At 42.9% G+C, this 18,390-nt stretch overlaps 1 protein-coding gene across 5 annotated transcripts in view; it reads left to right on the top strand.

Moving 5' to 3' along the window:
• Positions 1–18,390, top strand: part of THOC2 (THO complex subunit 2) — a 108,863-nt gene that overhangs the window by 81,846 nt on the left and 8,627 nt on the right. For 2 of the 5 annotated variants that reach the window (XM_054039012.1, XM_054039011.1), the window contains 10 exons: positions 535–719; positions 1,037–1,139; positions 2,118–2,554; positions 3,637–3,695; positions 5,219–5,254; positions 8,678–8,815; positions 9,185–9,254; positions 9,335–9,492; positions 11,209–11,285; positions 11,398–11,445. In XM_054039012.1, coding sequence (XP_053894987.1) covers positions 535–719; positions 1,037–1,139; positions 2,118–2,554; positions 3,637–3,695; positions 5,219–5,254; positions 8,678–8,815; positions 9,185–9,254; positions 9,335–9,492; positions 11,209–11,285; positions 11,398–11,425 — 1,291 coding nt within the window. In that variant the 3' untranslated portion in view covers positions 11,426–11,445. Of the gene's footprint in view, positions 1–534; positions 720–1,033; positions 1,140–2,117; positions 2,555–3,636; positions 4,428–5,218; positions 5,255–8,677; positions 8,816–9,184; positions 9,255–9,334; positions 9,493–11,208; positions 11,286–11,397; positions 11,446–18,390 lie in introns of those variants that run through there. The other 3 variants (XM_054039010.1, XM_054039009.1, XR_008446126.1) reach the window with 2 other exon arrangements.

Below are 18,390 nucleotides of genomic sequence, written 5' to 3'. Positions count from 1 at the left end.
TAACAATCCCTGCCCTAAAGAGCTTATAATTTTAAACAGGACCAATGATGGTAATAAGTAGCTGGAAGGAGGGTAAAACAAGGAAAGACAGGGGTTATAGCTATAAGATTACACAATTACTCAGTCTCGGCATGTGCAGTTCTAGAAGGTTAAATTAAACAATACTTTTCGCTGTTTAATTATGGTTATTTTTTCATGATGTGGTGAATGCAAAATTATCCATGTTTGTCTTGGCTGCTGGGAAAGTATTTTATTTCATCGCTGTCATTGATTTAGCAAAGCTTCAGAACTATTAGTGTAACACAAAATCACTGGCTTATTTCTTTGAAGGCTTTTAGATGGCAGAGGTTTGGAGGGTCAGGTTCTTTAAAGAACCGATGGTAGTAATAGAAGGAGAAAGAGAGAATACTGCAGATCATTTTCAAAGAAGTGCTAAGTAATTCGCAAACTACTCAATTAATCTTTTTAAACAGTAACCCATGTTTATATTTTGCTTTATGTTTGTGCATATTTAACACACTGTGCGACTTTCAGCTATTCTGGGCAATTGAAAAGTAGAAAGCCTTACATGGTACCGGAAAATGAATTCCACCACAAAGACCCACCTGCCAGGAATGCTGTAGCTGCAACAGTGCAAAATGGACCAGGTGGTGCTGGGCTGCCTGCATCACTCACAATAAATGCAGCTAAACTGGAAGAAAGCACTGCTGAGGAGACTGGTAAGCCATCCACTTTAAAAGAGAATTCTTTTAATGCTATAATTCTGACCCTTTTTTTAAATTGACTTTTAGGATTGTGTGGTTTAACCTTCAAATTGTAAAACTAACAGGATCCATTACATGTTTTGTTTTTTTTTAAATATTGTTTGCTTATATTGTTAATCCTTCATTATTGGCAAATACATATTGATCAATTTAGCTGTCAATAAATTAAGCCTAATTTTAAATGAATTTTGAAGTATTGTGTGCAAGTGATCGCTATAGCATTGAACCAAAGTACTAACTCAGTAAATTAAGTTTAGCATCTTTTTCAGTAGACAAACTAAAGGAGAAAACTCAGGGTGCTGTGAAAGTTATTAATAAAGCTGCCAATGCAACACCAAAAGTGACGACAAGCAATGGAAACAGTGCTTCTAACAGGTGAGAAATCTATTCTTCAGTTCATCATTGTCTGACTGCAGAATAATGAAATTACATTTGAAAGTGACCTATCTATTCTGAAGGTTTTTTTTGCAAGAGGTGAAAATGATCTTCTCTACTTTGTGCAGTAGAAATCTGCAAATTATGTCCTTTTGATCCATTAGATAAAGGAATTGCAAGTGAAGACTGATAAATGAAATGCTTTTCTCCCAAATTATGCAACGAAACTATACTAAGTAAAATAAATAAAGCTTCACTAAAGAAATAATCATATCTAATATGCTGAATTTTAAGATCCATTTTAAATACTGTGACCCCAATCCTTGAAATCTGTTGGAGTGGGCTAGACATCTCACAACAAGTGCTTGGTAGCTCTAATTGGGTACTTGTAATTTGTGGGTATGACTACACTAGAATAAAAGACCCGTGGCACAGCCGGGCTGGCCTGCGGGGCTCAACATTGCTGTGTAGACGTTTAGGCTCAGGCTGGAGCCCGGGCTCTGGGTCCATCCCCCCACCCCCCATGTGGTATCGCAAAGCTCAGGCTCCAGACTGGACTTGAATGTCTACACAGCAATTTTACAGCCCTGCAGTGTGAGCCCCACGAGCTCGCATCAGCTGATCTGGGCCAGCAGCTGGCGTTTAATTGCTGCCTGGACATTCCCATCGTCAGTTTACACAGCTGCTGGGCTGGAATAGCCTTGAGTCAAAAACATTAATATTTTGTAATGCCTACTATTTCTGTGTGCGTCAGAGCCCTGCTAATCATGTAATAGCATTGTTTCCTATATCCTCCCATTTTAGCTAGAAGAAAGGTACTGGTTTGTTGCTATGCAGGTGCGGGAGAACATTGAGAGACAGGAATTTGTCACTTACTTAGCATTTTGAGAAGGGTTTTTTTTGTCTTAATCTTGCATTTGATTATGAAAACTGAAGCTAGTTTTGATATTGAGCACTCATTGGGCTTTTTTTATGCAGCAAAATTATTAAAGAAAAAGATGATAAAGAAAAAAGTGGGAAGGAAAAAGATAAAGAAAAAAAAGAAAAGACTCCGGCTGCCATTCCAGAGGCCAAGGCACTTGGAAAGGATGGAAAAGATAAACCAAAGGAAGAACGGGCAAACAAAGATGATAAATCAAGGGAGACCAAGGAAAAAACACCAAAATCTGACAAAGAGAAGGAAAAAGCCAAGAAAGAAGAAAAAACGCCAAAAGATGAAAAATCCAAGACAGTTGTTACCAACGCTGAGTCAAAGTTTGCTGCAGAAAAGGAGAGAGAAAAGGAGCCATCCAGAGAAAGAGATGTAGCGAAGGATATGAAATCCAAGGAAAATATTAAAGGAGGAGAAAAATTGTCAGTAGCTGGGTCCTTGAAGTCACCTGTTCCCCGATCAGAAACATCAGAGTCTGAAAGGGGTAAATTAAACTTTTTTTTTTTTTTTAAAGTTGCCTTTTCAATAATGTACAGAAGCTTTGAAAGTTGCTTAATACCTAAAAATGGTTGGGGGCAGGCAGAAGGAGAGTAGCTATGTGCTAATTAGCCTCTAATCATAAAAGACCCTTTTCTTTTTAACTTTTTGGTCTCTGTAGTTAAAAAGATAATCACTTCCGGCATTAGTAAGCAAACTGTGGGCGAGGTGTTTTCTGTTCCTGCCACTTTCAGTGAGAGCAGAGTATTATAAGGTCTACTACCTTTAAGAATTTCAAATACGGTTTCATATGAATATCTCTTGTAACAAATCCTTGTGAAGATTCTAAATTGTATTGTCATCATCTACTAATAGATTATACATGGAAATGTGTATTGATTGTTTTTTGCTGTAGAGTATATGGGATCTCAATTATAGTAAGCAAACAATCTGAATTCTGCAAAAAATTTTGTATTGAGAATGTATTACAAACAGCATATGGAAGTTTTTGGAGGAAAGCTGGAGTTTTTGGCATTTGGGTAGGCAACAGCTGTGGCTTTTAGCATCTGCAGAAGGCATGGAAAGCTGTTTGGAATAGTTTCTACTAAAATTGTCATCAGTGAAATAGTTAACAACGTTGACGTTTAAGTTACCATCTTAGGGTTTTGCTGTTAGCGTGTTTAGATGAATGAGATACCTCACATCTCAGAACAATTGTTTTTAGGCTATTTGCAGACTCAGAAAAATGGGTCTGCATCAGTTTCCACTTGTTCCACATTTTCAAGGTTTCATCATAACGTTGAGGGCTAAACCCAGATTATTTTAAATGAAAGTTTAAACACGAAAGCACAATTTTTCAGCAAAACAGGTGATTCTGCAGATGAGAAATTGTGGAATCCATGGGATCAGGTCTGTTACTTTCTCCTGATGATGACCAATACTTTTAATCCTCCCAACTGTAAAATTTTAATTCTAACTTTAAACTCCTTTGGTATTTTGCGAAGTAATATAATCAGATTTTATCCCCTCTTGCTAGGGTTTTAATGCTTACTGCTTCTTTCTTTCTTTCTTTTTCTTTCTTTTTTTTAGAACAAAAACGTCGCAAAGTTGATACCCATTCTTCTCCATCACATTCCTCAACAGTAAAGGTTAGTATAGCCTGAGGAAGGCAGCGCCCATGTTAGGCTCACAAGTTTGGAATGCCAGTGTCCGACTTCCTTCAAGTTTTGTGCCAAGTATATACTGGAACCACTGGAGGTTTTATCTTGCAGTAGAAAATGCATTCCTTTTCTTTATTGGTGGACTCTTTTTTTCTATTAAATATTTTTAATTAGAAAAAATAAAGCTTCAAGGACCTAGCACAAATTTTGTAAATAGTGTTTGAAAAATGCAAGAAAATTTTTACACAGAAGTGCCTCATTGTTTTAAGCAGTCCGTTTTTTTTGGAATGCAATGGTAGCTACAAGCAAATGAGTCTTTGCAGCAGAATGGAGCATATTTTTCTGCACTAATATTGAAGAATATATAGCACTGAAGATTTTCTGGATGTTACGGGATATACGGATACCTCTGAATTCATCAGGCTTCTTGATGAGCATCATACCGATGTGTGCCTTCCAAGGAGGAGTCTTGAAAGGAGTTCCATTTTAAAGTCTCCTTGGTGATCAGTTCTCCTGTAGTTGTGTATATTCAGTGAGCATGCAGCTTCTGTTGCACCTTCCCTTCGAGGTTTGTTTATATTCCAATGGGTTCCCACCATGTTGAGCCCTGCGTTACGATAAAACCAGATGTGGCAACCAAGCCTACCACCCAGCAAAGAGAAACCCCAAGCATTCAAGCGCAGCACAATACCGTGGGTGTAGCCTACTTGAAGACTCAGGGTAGCCATTCCTTGCTCCATATTTAATTTTATTTCTAAGCCATCTAAGTTCATGGAATCTTTGAATTTGCAGTACGTTGAACCTTTAAAACTGTAAGTTACTAATACTTCATCAAGAGCACTGTGATGGATTATGTGGGGTGTTTAAAACTTCACCATCTTACCAACTTAAAAATTCAATGTTTTGTTTTGTTTTGTTTTTTCAAAGAATACATCTTTCTTTGTATAAGAGTTACTTAAAGAATAATTAATTTTGCAGAAATAAGAGTAAAAAGTGCATATAATCAGTTTTGAGGAACCAGGTGATAGTGATAAGGACTTAATTGTAACATCAAGTATATATTTTTTTCCTCTATCTGTTTTTTGCAAAATGAAACCTAAAGACATTCTAGGAGACTTCTACCACGTTTAACTATAAGTGGAGAAGATGCATTTAATATATTTTTAAACTCTTATTTCATCTGTGGCTCACTCATTTAAAGAATTTTTTTTTAAATATTGCAGAAATCTTTGTGGGTGGAGGGGAGGTTTTTAAATATTTTATGACAAATTGAATATGAACAAATTTACTTTTGTAGTTTAAAGAATCATAATGCTGATATAATTTAGTTTAGAAAAGAGATGTAAATTTTTTTTTCTAGCTTTAGCTTTGTTCAATATAAAATATTAACATCAGATTTATTCTGGAAGGAGTAGTTGTTTTTTGTTTCAAGGTACGGCCTACTTCCCAAAGTTCCTCTGGTTTCTGAAAATTATGCCAGTTTACGTGTCATCTCCATTCATTTTCTACAGGACAACCTCTGCGAACTCAAGGACTCTTCAGCAAAGGTTTGAATTTTTTATGTGTCACCAAGATTACATTTGTATTTTATGTGGAGAGATTTTAATCTTGTGTGGATGATATACATTACCAGAGAAATTGAAGGCCGCATTAATGTATGCGTTAGCATAGAAACAGATTTTTCAACCATTGTATAAATGTGCTTTACACATGTGCCTTTAGATTTTGATCTATAGAATAAGCTACAGTTGGCACAGTGTGCAGTCAACATTGGTCTGTTGTGTTGGCAGTACCTTATAGGGTGGTCACTTAATTTTCCACCTCTCCTTGATCCTTCTCAGACACGTTTTTTTCACAGTTCATAGCTATTCCTGCAACTTTACTTTGCATAAAGAAAACAACAATACTATGGCAGTATTCATGCTTCTAGAGTAGTCCTCACTCATTTGTGTCTTGGTAAATCTCCATCAATACCACCATCAGTGTGATTCCAGAGATGGTGGGTAGCAAACAACTAAGTTATCCTATTGGTATGCTTGCTTTTTTTCATAAATGTAATTCAAATTAAAAATATTGTAGAATTGTCCTCTAAAACAAATTACTTCAAACATCTTTTTAATGTTAGTACATTCTGATATTTTGGGAAAAGGCCATAAAACAAGCATTAATGTAGTTTTTAAACCTATTTACCGAAATACTCCGATATTACAGTAATGAGCACATAGAAATACTTTGAACTTGGTAATGTACTAGAATAATTTCTTATCCTTTTTGGTGGATCTGTGTTACTGTGTGTGTGGCGGGAAGTAGGTATGTCTGTTAAAACTGACTATTGAGATCATGTGTTAATAATAAATAAAATGCTTCCCAATAATCATAACATAGATATTTATTAGCACAAATGCTGATTATATCAAATTAAGCAACTATGAACATTTCCCAATTAATTTATAGATTTTCATCTGTCATTATACTTTATCATTTACAAGGAAACAAGTTTAAAAATGCATGAGAGAATTGTTGCTTGCTGCAAAGTGTACATCAGGTATTATTGTACCTTTTAGCTCAGACTGCTTAAATAAGTCTTTCGAAGAAATCTTTTTATATAATTTTCAAACAGCAGCAGTAATTCTGCAACTGCTAGTTGCTAATCTACTGGGTTTTTCTAAGGGTTTCCAGTGCTAACTGTACAGCATACATAGGAACATTTAGAAAGGGAGACAGGAGCATCAACTCCTTAATGTACCAAATTCTCATAGTTTTCCTGTTTACACAGTTGTCAGGTCTATGTAACATATGTCATTTTAAATATTTGGGGTTGTTAGCTTATTTTGAAAGCATTGCCTTTCTGATTTCAGAAATCCAAGGCATTTCTCTCCCACTCACATCTGTTAACAACTGGGATGTGTGGGGGTGGGGGATGTTATATTGGAAAAAAATGTATTAGCTAAGGCAATTTTTCCTAAACTAATTTCAGAAGTAGAATTCAATAATTTTTATATGCCAATGCATTGGTGCATATGATTAAGACAAACAGCTGAATTAAACATATGTTCAATATAAACAATTTGCAGATTATTTTTTTAATTCAAAATAAACAGCTCAATTTTAGTGTTGGCTGCTGAATGTCCTTATGTATATAAGGCTATATAGGGCTATAACATATATTTGTTTATTTATTTATTTTATTTATTTGTATTATTGTAGCACTTAGGAGTCCCACTTATGAACCAGGACCCCAATGAGTTAGGCACTGTACTAACACAGTTTTTCCTGGCATTACTGTTCATGAAGTGCTTTTCTTCTGAGCTCTACTTTCCACCTCCCACGCTCCCTTCCAGTTGCTCCTTCTTTCTCTGACTAAATGAACCAGCATGCAGGTTCTGCTGGTAAAATCACAACCCTCATAAAGTAGCACTGGAGTATGGACTCTGTCTATAGAGTAAGGAAGTCAAACCCTCTTTTTTCCCTGACACATGTCCCTAAAAATAAAGGGTGCAAATTTCAAAGACTGAAGTACTCAACTGTCATTGAAAGTTAATGGGAATTGGGTGCCTAAATCCCTTTGGTGCTTTTGAAAAGCTCATCTTAAATAACCAGCAATTGGCTAAGGTTTTCAGTATTCCTTTTTGTATACTGTTGAGTAGAATGATTAATTATAAGAAGATCTTAACTGACAGCTAAATATGAGGGAGTGGGGCACGTGGGAAGAAGAGTCTGGAATAGAAGATCTGCAACTTCTATCATAGAGTCTGCTCTATGATAGAAGTTGCAGATCTTCTGTTCTCCAGAACAACTGTTCTCTAGTAGTTGTGATATCCCCAAGAGAGTGCCTGCGATGGCATCTTGTTGGAGCAAGAAGGGTGCATTGAGGGAAGGGAGCTGAACATTCTGTACTTCATGGATATGAATGAAGTATGTTTAAAAATTATATTTGCTGCAACCTGGAAATAAAGCAAAGGAAATGAATTAAATTTGTTGGGGTTTTTACTCATTCCATGATGGTGCTTGTTTTTTCTTCCCACGTCCCTCTCCAAAAACTGTTTAAGATATTAAAAACAATCACGTCTGTCACTAATACTCTGAACAAAGAATATTGATATTGCTTAAAAATAAAATTAATGTACTTATATGCTGGTACATATAAAATTTGCAAAACAAACTTTAAGAATTCTTCTCTCCACTAGCCCGCAGGTTGAGGATTTGTGGCCCCCTTGAGTTGCCTACATACTCATGTTTCTTTGATTGTTTACAATATTGCAGTTGGAGAACCCATTCAGTGTTCTGAGTATCTTCCAAAAATGTATGACTTAAACACTTTGTGGTTTAAGATTACTGTTTAACAAAAAGTAATAACATGTTTAAAAAACAGATCCCGTTAAGTCATCCCTGTCTCATTTGTAAAGTGTTCTTCTATATGCTGGAAATCTGATGGGATGCTAAGATCAAAAAGATGTATAATTTAAGCCAATTTTCACAGTGATCCATAATTGGGCAAATTAAGTTAGTTCTACATTACCTCTGTGGTACTGAAAGTCAGGATTCCCATATGCTAGGTGTACTGTAGTACGTCCAGGCATTTTCACTGGCAGAATCAACAATATTGCTACCTGGTTTGCATTGGTTATATTAAGTGTTACTGGTAAACAACTTAATGTGTTTTTAATACAACAACATTTACCTTAAGTGTATTTTCAGTTCAAGCTAGTGCTGTTTCTTTATGAAAATGGATCTTGAATTTTCAGCTTTGTATAAGACGCTTTTTTTAAAGAGTTTTTGAGTATTATGCTACATTTTTTTCCACAGATGGACAGTAGAGGTGCCTTTAACCTTTTGCTTGGCTGGAAAGTAATAATGTTTAGTTTTTATTCTTTGAGATAGATCTGGTGCAGTAAACAATAGGATTTTTTTTTCATTTCCACGTTTAGGAAGACATATTAATCCTCAGTAATATTGCCTTAATTTAACAGCACTACATTAACCACACTACTCCTGCACTGTCCAAGAGTAAGGAGAGAGAAGTGGACAAGAAAGATTTGGACAAGTCCAGGGAAAGATCCAGAGAGAGAGAGAAGAAAGATGAAAAGGATAGGAAAGATCGAAAAAGGGTTTGTGACATTTTTATGAAATAGCTTAGAAAGTTGGTGCATGCTTGACTCATTCTTTGACTCTAAGCCATAATAATTATAATTGGTGTGATAGCCTTTATAGACAGAAGTGACCTGCTGCAGGGTTTATTCTTCATTTGCCCTATTAATTCTTAAAAGGTCAATACTTGACGTTAATAGATTCTAAACTGCGTTTTAATCTTCCATGTCAAGGGAGTTAAGTTCAGAAACTTTAAACAAGCTTTAATCATGCAACTGCCTTTAAAAACTTGAAAAATATGGTGTTTGTACAGTATTCTAATTAGGATGCTGTTTTAGAAATCAGCATCTGTTAATCTGCTAACATTACATAATTGTATTTGGCTTTAGGATCATTCAAATAGTGACCGGGAGGTGCCACAGGACTCAACCAAAAGGCGTAAAGAGGAAAATGGAACAAGTATGTGTTTTATTTCATTTTTTCTGTGCTTGAAGTGTCCAGTCATTATTATGAATTGTGTTATGGGTTTTTTTTTCCAGCTGGTTCTTCAAAACATAGTAAAAGTGAAAGTCCATCTGATTCTCCTCGTTCAAATGAGAAGGAAAAGGAAAAGAACAAATCAAAATCTTCAGGCAAAGAAAAAGGTGATTCAGTCAAAACTGAAAAGATGGAGAAAAGTTCCTCTGGTAGCAAAAAGGTAAAATGAATAAACTTTCTCATTTGCCTATTACTACTAAACCATTTAATTGAAACATTTTGTGGCAGGTAATGCTTTGGAGTTATTTTTCAGCTTTTGAATGCCGTAGGTGTATGGCCTAGATTAGACACAGATATTGCAATTGGCAGAGGAAAATTCATCTGGAATTTTTGGCCAAGTAGCCACAACTTTACTTAACACACTCAATAGTCAACTCTGACTGGATAACTCATAAGGGAACACCTTTCATGTTAGCAGAAATGATGGAGGAAACCTTCTGTGCCAGATAATACTTATTTTTGAATGCTACGGTGTGAGTTTATAGCCTAGATTGGGGGACTACAGTGTTTTCTATACTTCGATGGTTTTAGGAATTAAGGAATTCCTTTTCAGTCCAAAAAAAATTACCTTCCGAAAAAAAATCTGAAATGGGGCCTTAATTAAATACTGATTTTGCCAAAGTTAGCTTATATTTGATCAAGAAATCTATATGGGAAAACTCATTTGGCCCTTGGTAAGAAAATGTGTTAAATTTGAAGATTATATTCAGTCATTAGAGTGTGAACCAGACTGACTCTTATTCTTTTAACTGCACGTCTCAGTGCAGCCATATCTAAGAAGACACCAGAGCACCTATGTAGAGTAGTCTTCTTTCTAAGACATTTTTAAAATGGTAGTGACTACAGTAGATCTGTCTTCAACTATGCGTATGGAGTTTACCGGAGTTTTTGAGAAAAAATTGTTTACAATAATGTAATATATTGTTAAATTGATAATTGGAAGAGGCAATGATAAGTACAAGTTTCAGAGTAACAGCCGTGTTAGTCTGTATCCGCAAAAAGAAGAACAGGAGTACTTGTGGCACCTTAGAGACTAACAAATTTATTCCACGAAAGCTTATGCTCTAATAAATTTGTTAGTCTCTAAGGTGCCACAAGTACTCCTAATGATAAGTACAGTAACTCCTCTCTTAACATTGTAGTTATGTTCCTGAAAAATGCGACTTTAAGTGAAACAATGTTAAGCGAATCCAATTTCCCCATAAGAATTAATGTAAATGAGGGGGCGGGGAGGGGTTAGGTTCCAGGGAAAATTTTTTTTGCCAGGCAAAAGGCATTGTATACATTTTAAACAAGCAATTTAATACTACAATCATCACTGCTGAGTATGAAGTTTAGTTGAGGTGGTGGAATCAGAGAGTGGAAGAGGATGGATTGTCCGGCTGCTCCTCTTGCAAGCACAGGCACTGACTTTGCCGGGGGCAGGGGGCTCAATCCTCGGCCCATCCATTCCACCCATTCCCCCAAGCTCCCACCCTTGACCCGCCTCTCCCCCCCCCAACTTCCCCCTTTACTTCACACACTTCATCCTCGCGCTCTCCCCCCCACCCCACTTCTGAATGCTGCAAACCAGCCGACTGCCGCGGGCAGGGGAAGGATGGGGGGGGGCGTGCCGAATCCTCGCTCCTCCCTCCTGCCTCCTAAACGCCCCAAGCCAGCTGATTGCTGCGGGCAGGAGGCAGGGGAGGGAGGGGGAGTCTGCGCGCCGAGTATATTAGTGCCTTTCAATATTTAGTAGCATCCAAGTGAAATCCTTATTTTTAGAAATATAAAACTTAATTGGCTATGATGATTTTGGGCTATCACACTTGATTATGAAATTCTTTATACACTCAAACATATTTTACTTTATTTTCCATATACAAATTTTGCACAGGAGTCTAGACATGATAAAGAAAAAACAGAAAAAAAGGAAAAACGGGACAGTGCTGGAGGGAAAGAAGAAAAGAAACAATATCCTTTTAACTTTTGATCACTGAAATTTTAAGTAACATAAAAAGTGAAGTAAGATAACTCTGTGTTCTTAAGGAATCAAAAAAGCATTTTTCTTTAATGCTTAATTTACTCATAAATCTTCAGACAAGCACAGATAATGAAGACTGTTCCAGTCAAGGTAAGAATTATTTTCATGTTTTCCCTTTACCAAAGTATTGAAGATACCTGCTAAAGTCTGTGGGTAAAATTCACATCTCTGCCGTGACCCCTCTAAGGTGGGTTAAAGGGCCAGAGTGGCATAAAAGGGGATCCAAAAAAAAAAAAAAAATTCCCCTGGCACCTAAAATAAGGAAGCCAACCCCAGGCTGCTCTAAGAGGACTCCCTCAGAAGCCTTGATAAAGGGGCTGAATTGGGGGGCCAGAGAGAGGTATTAAGGGGGACTGCAACACATAATGATGTGGAGATTCTGGGCAGCACTGCTGCCCAGAGGCAGCTGGGAACAAGGCTGCTATAATGTAGACAGCCCCTGATAATCCACTTGCTGCTTGATAATCTCTTGCTAACAAGTTATTCTTCTTCGAGTGATTGCTCATGTGTATTCCACAATAGGAGTGCGTGCTCGCCGTGTGCACCGGTGCTGGAAGTTTTTCCCCTAGCAGTACCTGTAGGGGAGCGCCCTAGCGACCCCTGGAGTGGCGCCTCCATGGCATGGTATAAGGGGTGGTGCGCGCTCTCCCCATCCTCAGTTCCTTCTTGCCGCCGGTGAAGGTGCTTCGGAACTGCTCTGCTCCAACTTTGCTGTAGCTTGTCCCCAAAACAGCTTGTTCGTTCAGTGTATGGTGCCTGTAGTTAGTTAGTTTTAGTTTAGCTAGAGCGCCTGGGCTGGGACATGCCCTGTGCCCTGGGTTTTAAGTCGTGCGAGACATGTAGGCGATCTATGCCAGTGAGTGATCTGCACACGGACTGTTTATGCTGTTTGGGGGAAACCCATCTCAGTGATTGCTGCAAGATTTGCAAGTCGTTTAAGCCTCAGACAAAGAGAGAAATGGACATTAGGCTCCGAGCTATTCTGATGGAGTCGGCGCTGACCCCAGCTCCAGCATGCCGCTCTGAGTCGGCAGCGGCGACCCTTGGCTGCCATCAACTAGTCAGCACCGCTCCCTGTCTGTGGGGCACGCCGAGAAGGCTAGGTAGAGGCCTTCTTCACCGTGGCACCGAAATAAACCCGGGACAGAGGCTAGACCCATGTTGGGCAGTCCTCGATCCCCACTGGCCTTTAGGCTTCTGACTCAAGTCAAGCGGAGTAGTCCGGCCCATTCAGAGCAGGCCTCCCCGGATGTCCAGATGCCCTCTGTACTGGAGGCTCTGCAGGCGGCCCAGGATGTTATGTCCCTGCTGGTACCAGGAGCACCGCCAATGTCGGCCTCACGCTCCAGAGGCAAGCTGCCTCTGGGATCTCCGCAGTCACCCCCAACCTGGGTACTGGTCTCAGTCAAGGGAATGTTTCCGACACTGTTCGCTGCCCAGCGACCGTTCAGGGCAAAGTCCATGTGGCTCGCCCTTGATGCTCACCAGGTTGTCTGGTTGGGTTCCATCTGACCGAGACTCTCGGCACCACTCCGCCTCAAGGAGCGAACACAGACGGGACCGAGGCAGACTACGCCAAAGGTCCTAGTCTCGGAGGGGCTATTGCAGCCGGTCACAGCACAAACGTCAATGTCGTTCTGCTCCAGGACCCTGCCACGGCACCACCTCTGCAGCCCCAGGCGTCGATCACCGGCATCTCACCATCGCGGGTCCGGCCGCTGGAGCCAATCGTGGAGCAGCTGTTACTGACGGTACCTGTCCTCCACGTTGGGATCATGGTCCCATGGTTGGCATCGCTCCTGGCGCTGCCGCTCCTCCAGGTCCGCGGCAGGACTTATGTCAGCCCAGCCTCCCTTTGTAGTCGTCCATCGGTGGGCCAGACCAGCCAGGCCGAACAGCTGGATCCGCCGGTGCCACAGCAGGTGCATTGGCACAGGACCCCATGGCTGGCCCAATGGTACCAATGGGCACCATGGCCCCCAACGCAGCTCCCAGTGGGGGCTCTCTCGATGGCCAGAGCCTCAGAAGGACCATTGGCCTCCCTCTCCAGACCTGCAAGGAAGGAGTCAGTGGGTCGTACGTCCTCGCCAACGTGCCCGGAGACTGACCAGGTGGTGGACCCTCCGGTGCCGGTGGACACACAAAGTACCGTGCCAGCCTCCTAACCCTCCCTGGATGAGGCGATTACGCCTCCTCCTCGTTCTGTCCTGCAAGAGGACTTTGGGGTCTACCAAGAACTCTTTAGGGCCCACCAAGAACTCCTTGGCACCGGGCAGGGTTGCCTTGCCTCTCCACGAAAGGGTGGCGAAAATTTAAAATGCCCTGTGGCAAACCTCAGCCTCGTTGGCCCCCATCTCTAAGAGAGCGGAATGCAAGTATTTTGTACCCACCAAGGGGCATGAATACTTATACACCCACCCTGCTCCTAACTCCTTGGTAGTCGAGTCTGTCAACCACAGGAAATGGCTGGGCCAACCAGGCCCTACCCCCAAAAATAAAGATTCAAGGAGGCTGGACTCTGAACTCGTTCGGAAGAAAAATTTATTCGTCCTCGAGCTTCCAGTTACGGCTGGTGAACCACCAGGCTCTCCTGGGCTGGTATGAGTTCAATCTGTGGGGCTCCCTGGGCAAGCAAGCGGGGAAAAGGCAGTTTTGACGGGATGCCCGGGGGCGCCCTACCAGTTCTTATCAGGGATCCACCCTCAATAAAGCTTCCCTTTTCCAATCGGTTGTGTGCTTTCCTCCCAGAGTGGTCGCAGCTGACCTTGGACCAATGGTTCCTCAACACCATCTCCCTCCAGTTTACTTCCTCCCCACCCAATCACCCCCCATCCCTCCTGGGGGACCCCTCGCATGAGGCTCTGCTCGAGCAGGAGGGGGGCGGCTCCTGGGCCTAGGAGTGGTGAAAGCAGTATCGGGGGAGTTCAAAGGCAAGGGGTACTACTCCTGCTATTTCCTTATCCCAAAAGCCAAAGTGGGGCTCAGCCCCATCTTGGACATGCAAGGGCTGAACCAGTACATAGTGAAGCTCAAGTTCCGCATGGTCTCCTTGGCCTCCATCATCCCCTCCCTGGATCCCGGGAACTGGTACGCCGCCCTCGATCTGCAGGATGTGTACTTCCACATTCATATATTCGAGGGGCACAGATGCTTCCTTTGTTTCACGATGGGGCAGGAACACTACCAATTTACAGTCCTCCCGTTTGGCCTGCCCACTGCCCCTGGGTATTCACGAAATGTATGTTGCTGGTGGCGGCCTACCTCAGGCGCCGGGGGGGGCCAGATCTTCCCCTGTCTGGACGACTGGTTGGTCAAGGGCAGCTCCCGGTCGCAGATGCGGGATCACGTGGGGCTTCTCACCACGCGCACCACTTTGGGCCTGTTGGTAAATGACACCAAGTCCACGTTAGTCCCAGTACAACGCATAGAGTTTATCGGGGCGGTCCTGGACGCCTCGTTGGCTAGAGCCTCCCTCCCACCAGACAGGTTTGAGACCCTGAAGGGGCTCATCGACATGGTCACAAGGTTTCCGGTGACAACAGCAGGAGCGTGCCTCCAGCTCTTGGGTTACATGGCGGTGTGCACGTATGTGGTCCGTCACGCCAGACTCAGGATGAGGCCCCTCCAGCTCTGGTTGGCCTCGGAGTTCTCCCAGGCCAGGAACAGGATGGACAAAGTCCTCACGGTGCCCGAGCCAGTGATCACCTCCCGACGGTGGTGGTCCTCCCTGAGAAACATGCTCCAAGGGGTCCCGTTCAGGGGGAGGGCCCCGTCGCTGGAACTGGTGTCCGACACGTCGGACCTGGGATGGGGGGCCCATGTGGGGAATGTTGAGACCCAAGGTCTGTGGTCGGCTCAGGATCTGACCCTCCACATAAACATCAAGGAGCTCAGGGTGATATGGCTAGCATGCACGACCTTCTGCTCGCACCTGGAGGGCCGGGTGGTCAGGGTCCTCATGGACAACACGGCCTCGTTGTTCTACATCAACAGGCAAGGCGGGGCCTGATCCTCTGCCGTGAAGCCCTCAGGCTGTGGGACTTCTGTATAGCCCACGACATCTGCCTACAGGCCTTCCATCTGCTGGGCGCCCAGAACGCATGGGCAGATCGCTTGAGCAGGGACTTCTCCTCTCAGCACGAGTGGTCTCTCCACCCAGAGGTGGTGAACAGACTTTTCCAAGTGTGGGCGACTCCCCAGGTGGACCTGTTTGCGACTCGGCAGAACTGTCGCTGTCCCCATTTCTGCTCGGGGGGGTGGGGGGGGAGGGAGCTAGACTGGGCGCTGTCTCTGATGCCTTCCTCCTGTCCTGGTCAAGCCAGTTTCTCTATGTCTTTCCCCCGTTCCTGCTGATCGGCAAGGTCCTGGAAAAGATAAAGATGGACAAGGCCTGGCTCCTTCTGATTGCCCTGGCATGGCCCAGGCAGCATTGGTACGGGATCCTCACAGGCCTGGCAGTCGCCCCGCCGTGGCTGTTGCCGTCCCACCCGGACCTGCTCTCCCAGGACCAGGGCCACCTCCTCCACACCAACCTAGTGGCACTCCACCTCATGGCGCGGCTGCTCAATGGTTAGGTAGGGAGGAAAGGACGTGCTCGGAAGGGGTTCAGCACGTCCTCCTAGAAAGCAGGCGGCCCTCCACGCGCCAAGCCTCCTTGGTAAAGTGGTCTCGGTTTTCCAGATGGGCAGACGAGTGGGGCATTTCCCCGCTGACCGCCCTGATCCAGCTTATTCTGGACTACCTCCTTCACCTTAGAGCCCAGGGCCTGGCACCCTCGTCAGTCAAGGTGCACCTGGTGGCCATATCGGCCTTCCGTCCGCTGGTGGAGGGCCACACGGTATTCTCCCATGCTATGACTGGCCGATTCCTTAAGGGGTTGGATCGTCTTCTCCCCTGGGACCTAAACCTGGTGTTGGCCCATCTCACGTGATCCCCGTTTGAGCCGCTAGCCACGTGCTCTTGGTCACACCTCTCATGGAAGGTGGCCTTCCTGGTTGCCATCACGTCAGCTAGGTGGGTCTCGGAACTCCGGGCCTTGACCTCCGAGCCCCTGGACACGGTGTTTCATAAAGATAAGGTCCAGCTCTGCCCACACCCTTCGTTACTCCCGAAGATGGTCTCCACCTATCACATGGGTCAGGACATTTTTCTGCTGGTCCTCTGCCCCAAGCCCCATGTGTCCAGTGAGGAGCGCCACCTCCACACACTGGATGTGAGATGGGCTCTGGCTTTTAACCTGGAGCGGACTAAGCCGTTCAGAAAGTCCTCGCAACTGTTCATCGCCTCGGCCGAGTGCGTGAAAGGTCAGCCAGTCTCCACTCAGCGGCTCTCCAACTGGATCACCTCGTGCTTCCGTACCTGTTACGACCTGGCGGGAATCCCTCCGCCACCAATTGTGAAGGCGCACTCGACTAGGGTGCAGGCCTCATCGGCTGCCTTTTTGGCCCATGTCACCATTCAGGACATTTGTAGGGCTGCCATGTGGTCTTCAGTTCACACATTCACCTCGCATTATGCGATTGTCTCTCAGACCAGGGATGGCGCCAGGTTCGGCAGGGCCGTTCTCTATCCTGAGAATTCGTGAACTCCTTCCCACCTCCAGATATTGCTTGGAATCACCTATTGTGGAATACACATGAGTAATCACTCGAAGAAGAAAAGGCAGTTACCTTTTCCGTAACTGGTGTTCTTCGAGGTGTTGCTCATGTCTATTCCACATCCCGCCCTCCTTCCCCTCTGTCCAAGTTGTCTGGCAAGAAGGAACTGAGGGTGGGGGGAGCACGCAGCGCCCCTTATACTGCGCCATGGAGGCGCCACTCCCGGGGTTGCTAGGGCGCTCCCCTACAGGTACTGCTAGAGGAAAAACTTCCGGCACTGGTTCATGTGGCAAGCATGCACACGTATTGTGGAATAGACATGAGCAACACATCTCGAAGAACACCAGTTACGGAAAAGGTAACTGTCTTTTTTTTTTTTTTTTTTAATTTAAAGCAGCACATAGGATACATTTAATTATCTGTAAGCCTGTGTGAAGAAATATGAAGAAAAAGCATAGTTCATTATGCCTATGTAGTCTTTGGCCTCTGCAAATAAGATTGGACATTAAGTGAAAGCTTTACATGTAGTTCTTGAGAGACAAGTCTAGACAAGATTAACTTCAAATTCAATGTATTCATGTTTAAATTCCAACTTGAATGTGGGTGTGAATCAAGAGAGGTGCCAAAAACATTTGAAAAATGTTAATCAAGTTTTCTAAAATCCTCTTCCGGGGCTTTTTAGACATTTACACATATACAGATTCACTAAAATATTGGTAAATAATTTACTTATGCCAAGAAAAGCTGACAAATTCAGATTTGAAAGATAAAAATGAGTCTTTAGCAAGCAGTTCTGTGTTCAGGTATTTTAGGTGTCTCAGAACTCTGTTCATTTTGTGGAGATCAGGGAAGCGGTGCCCTTCTAGATTTCAAAATAATTCACCCATCCACCTAGTCTCAGAAGCCATGTGTCACCGCCAGCCTCTCTCCTGAGGACAATGGATAATTTTACATTCTGTAAAATATGTGTAATTATGGCTGGTAAATATTAGAGCTGACTGATTAAAGCATAGCAAATAATTTATTCAAAGAATGTAGCCTCTCTGTTTACCAGTTGTCTCTGAGAGGTTTATAATTTTCTTATATTTGTTCTCCATTCAAAATTACTTGATGAATTGTTTCTGTGGAAAATTATTGGTCTGTAGACTCATTTCTGCATATTTGCAGAAAGCAAACATAAGGAAGAATGCAGCTGAAGCAAACTCAAATTTTTATTCAATTAAACATTTGTTGAAGTTTTAGAGTTAATTGCCCAGCTATAGTAAACATGGTTCTGAAATATTATAAAATGTACTGCCACTGGGTGAGCTCTTCAGCCTCTCTACCTCCCCTTTTTGCCATCAAAATATAGTAGTAAGCTTTCACCATGAGCAAAAAATCAGTGTATTAAAAGGGTCGCAGTACTTAAAACATGAATACAATTCATTACGTTTATGAG

Source organism: Malaclemys terrapin, chromosome 9 (genome assembly GCF_027887155.1).
Source record: "Malaclemys terrapin pileata isolate rMalTer1 chromosome 9, rMalTer1.hap1, whole genome shotgun sequence".
NCBI classification, from domain to species: Eukaryota; Metazoa; Chordata; order Testudines; family Emydidae; genus Malaclemys; species Malaclemys terrapin.
The sequence above is the reverse complement of the archived record's forward strand: the minus strand, read 5'-3'. Positions and strand labels throughout refer to the sequence as shown.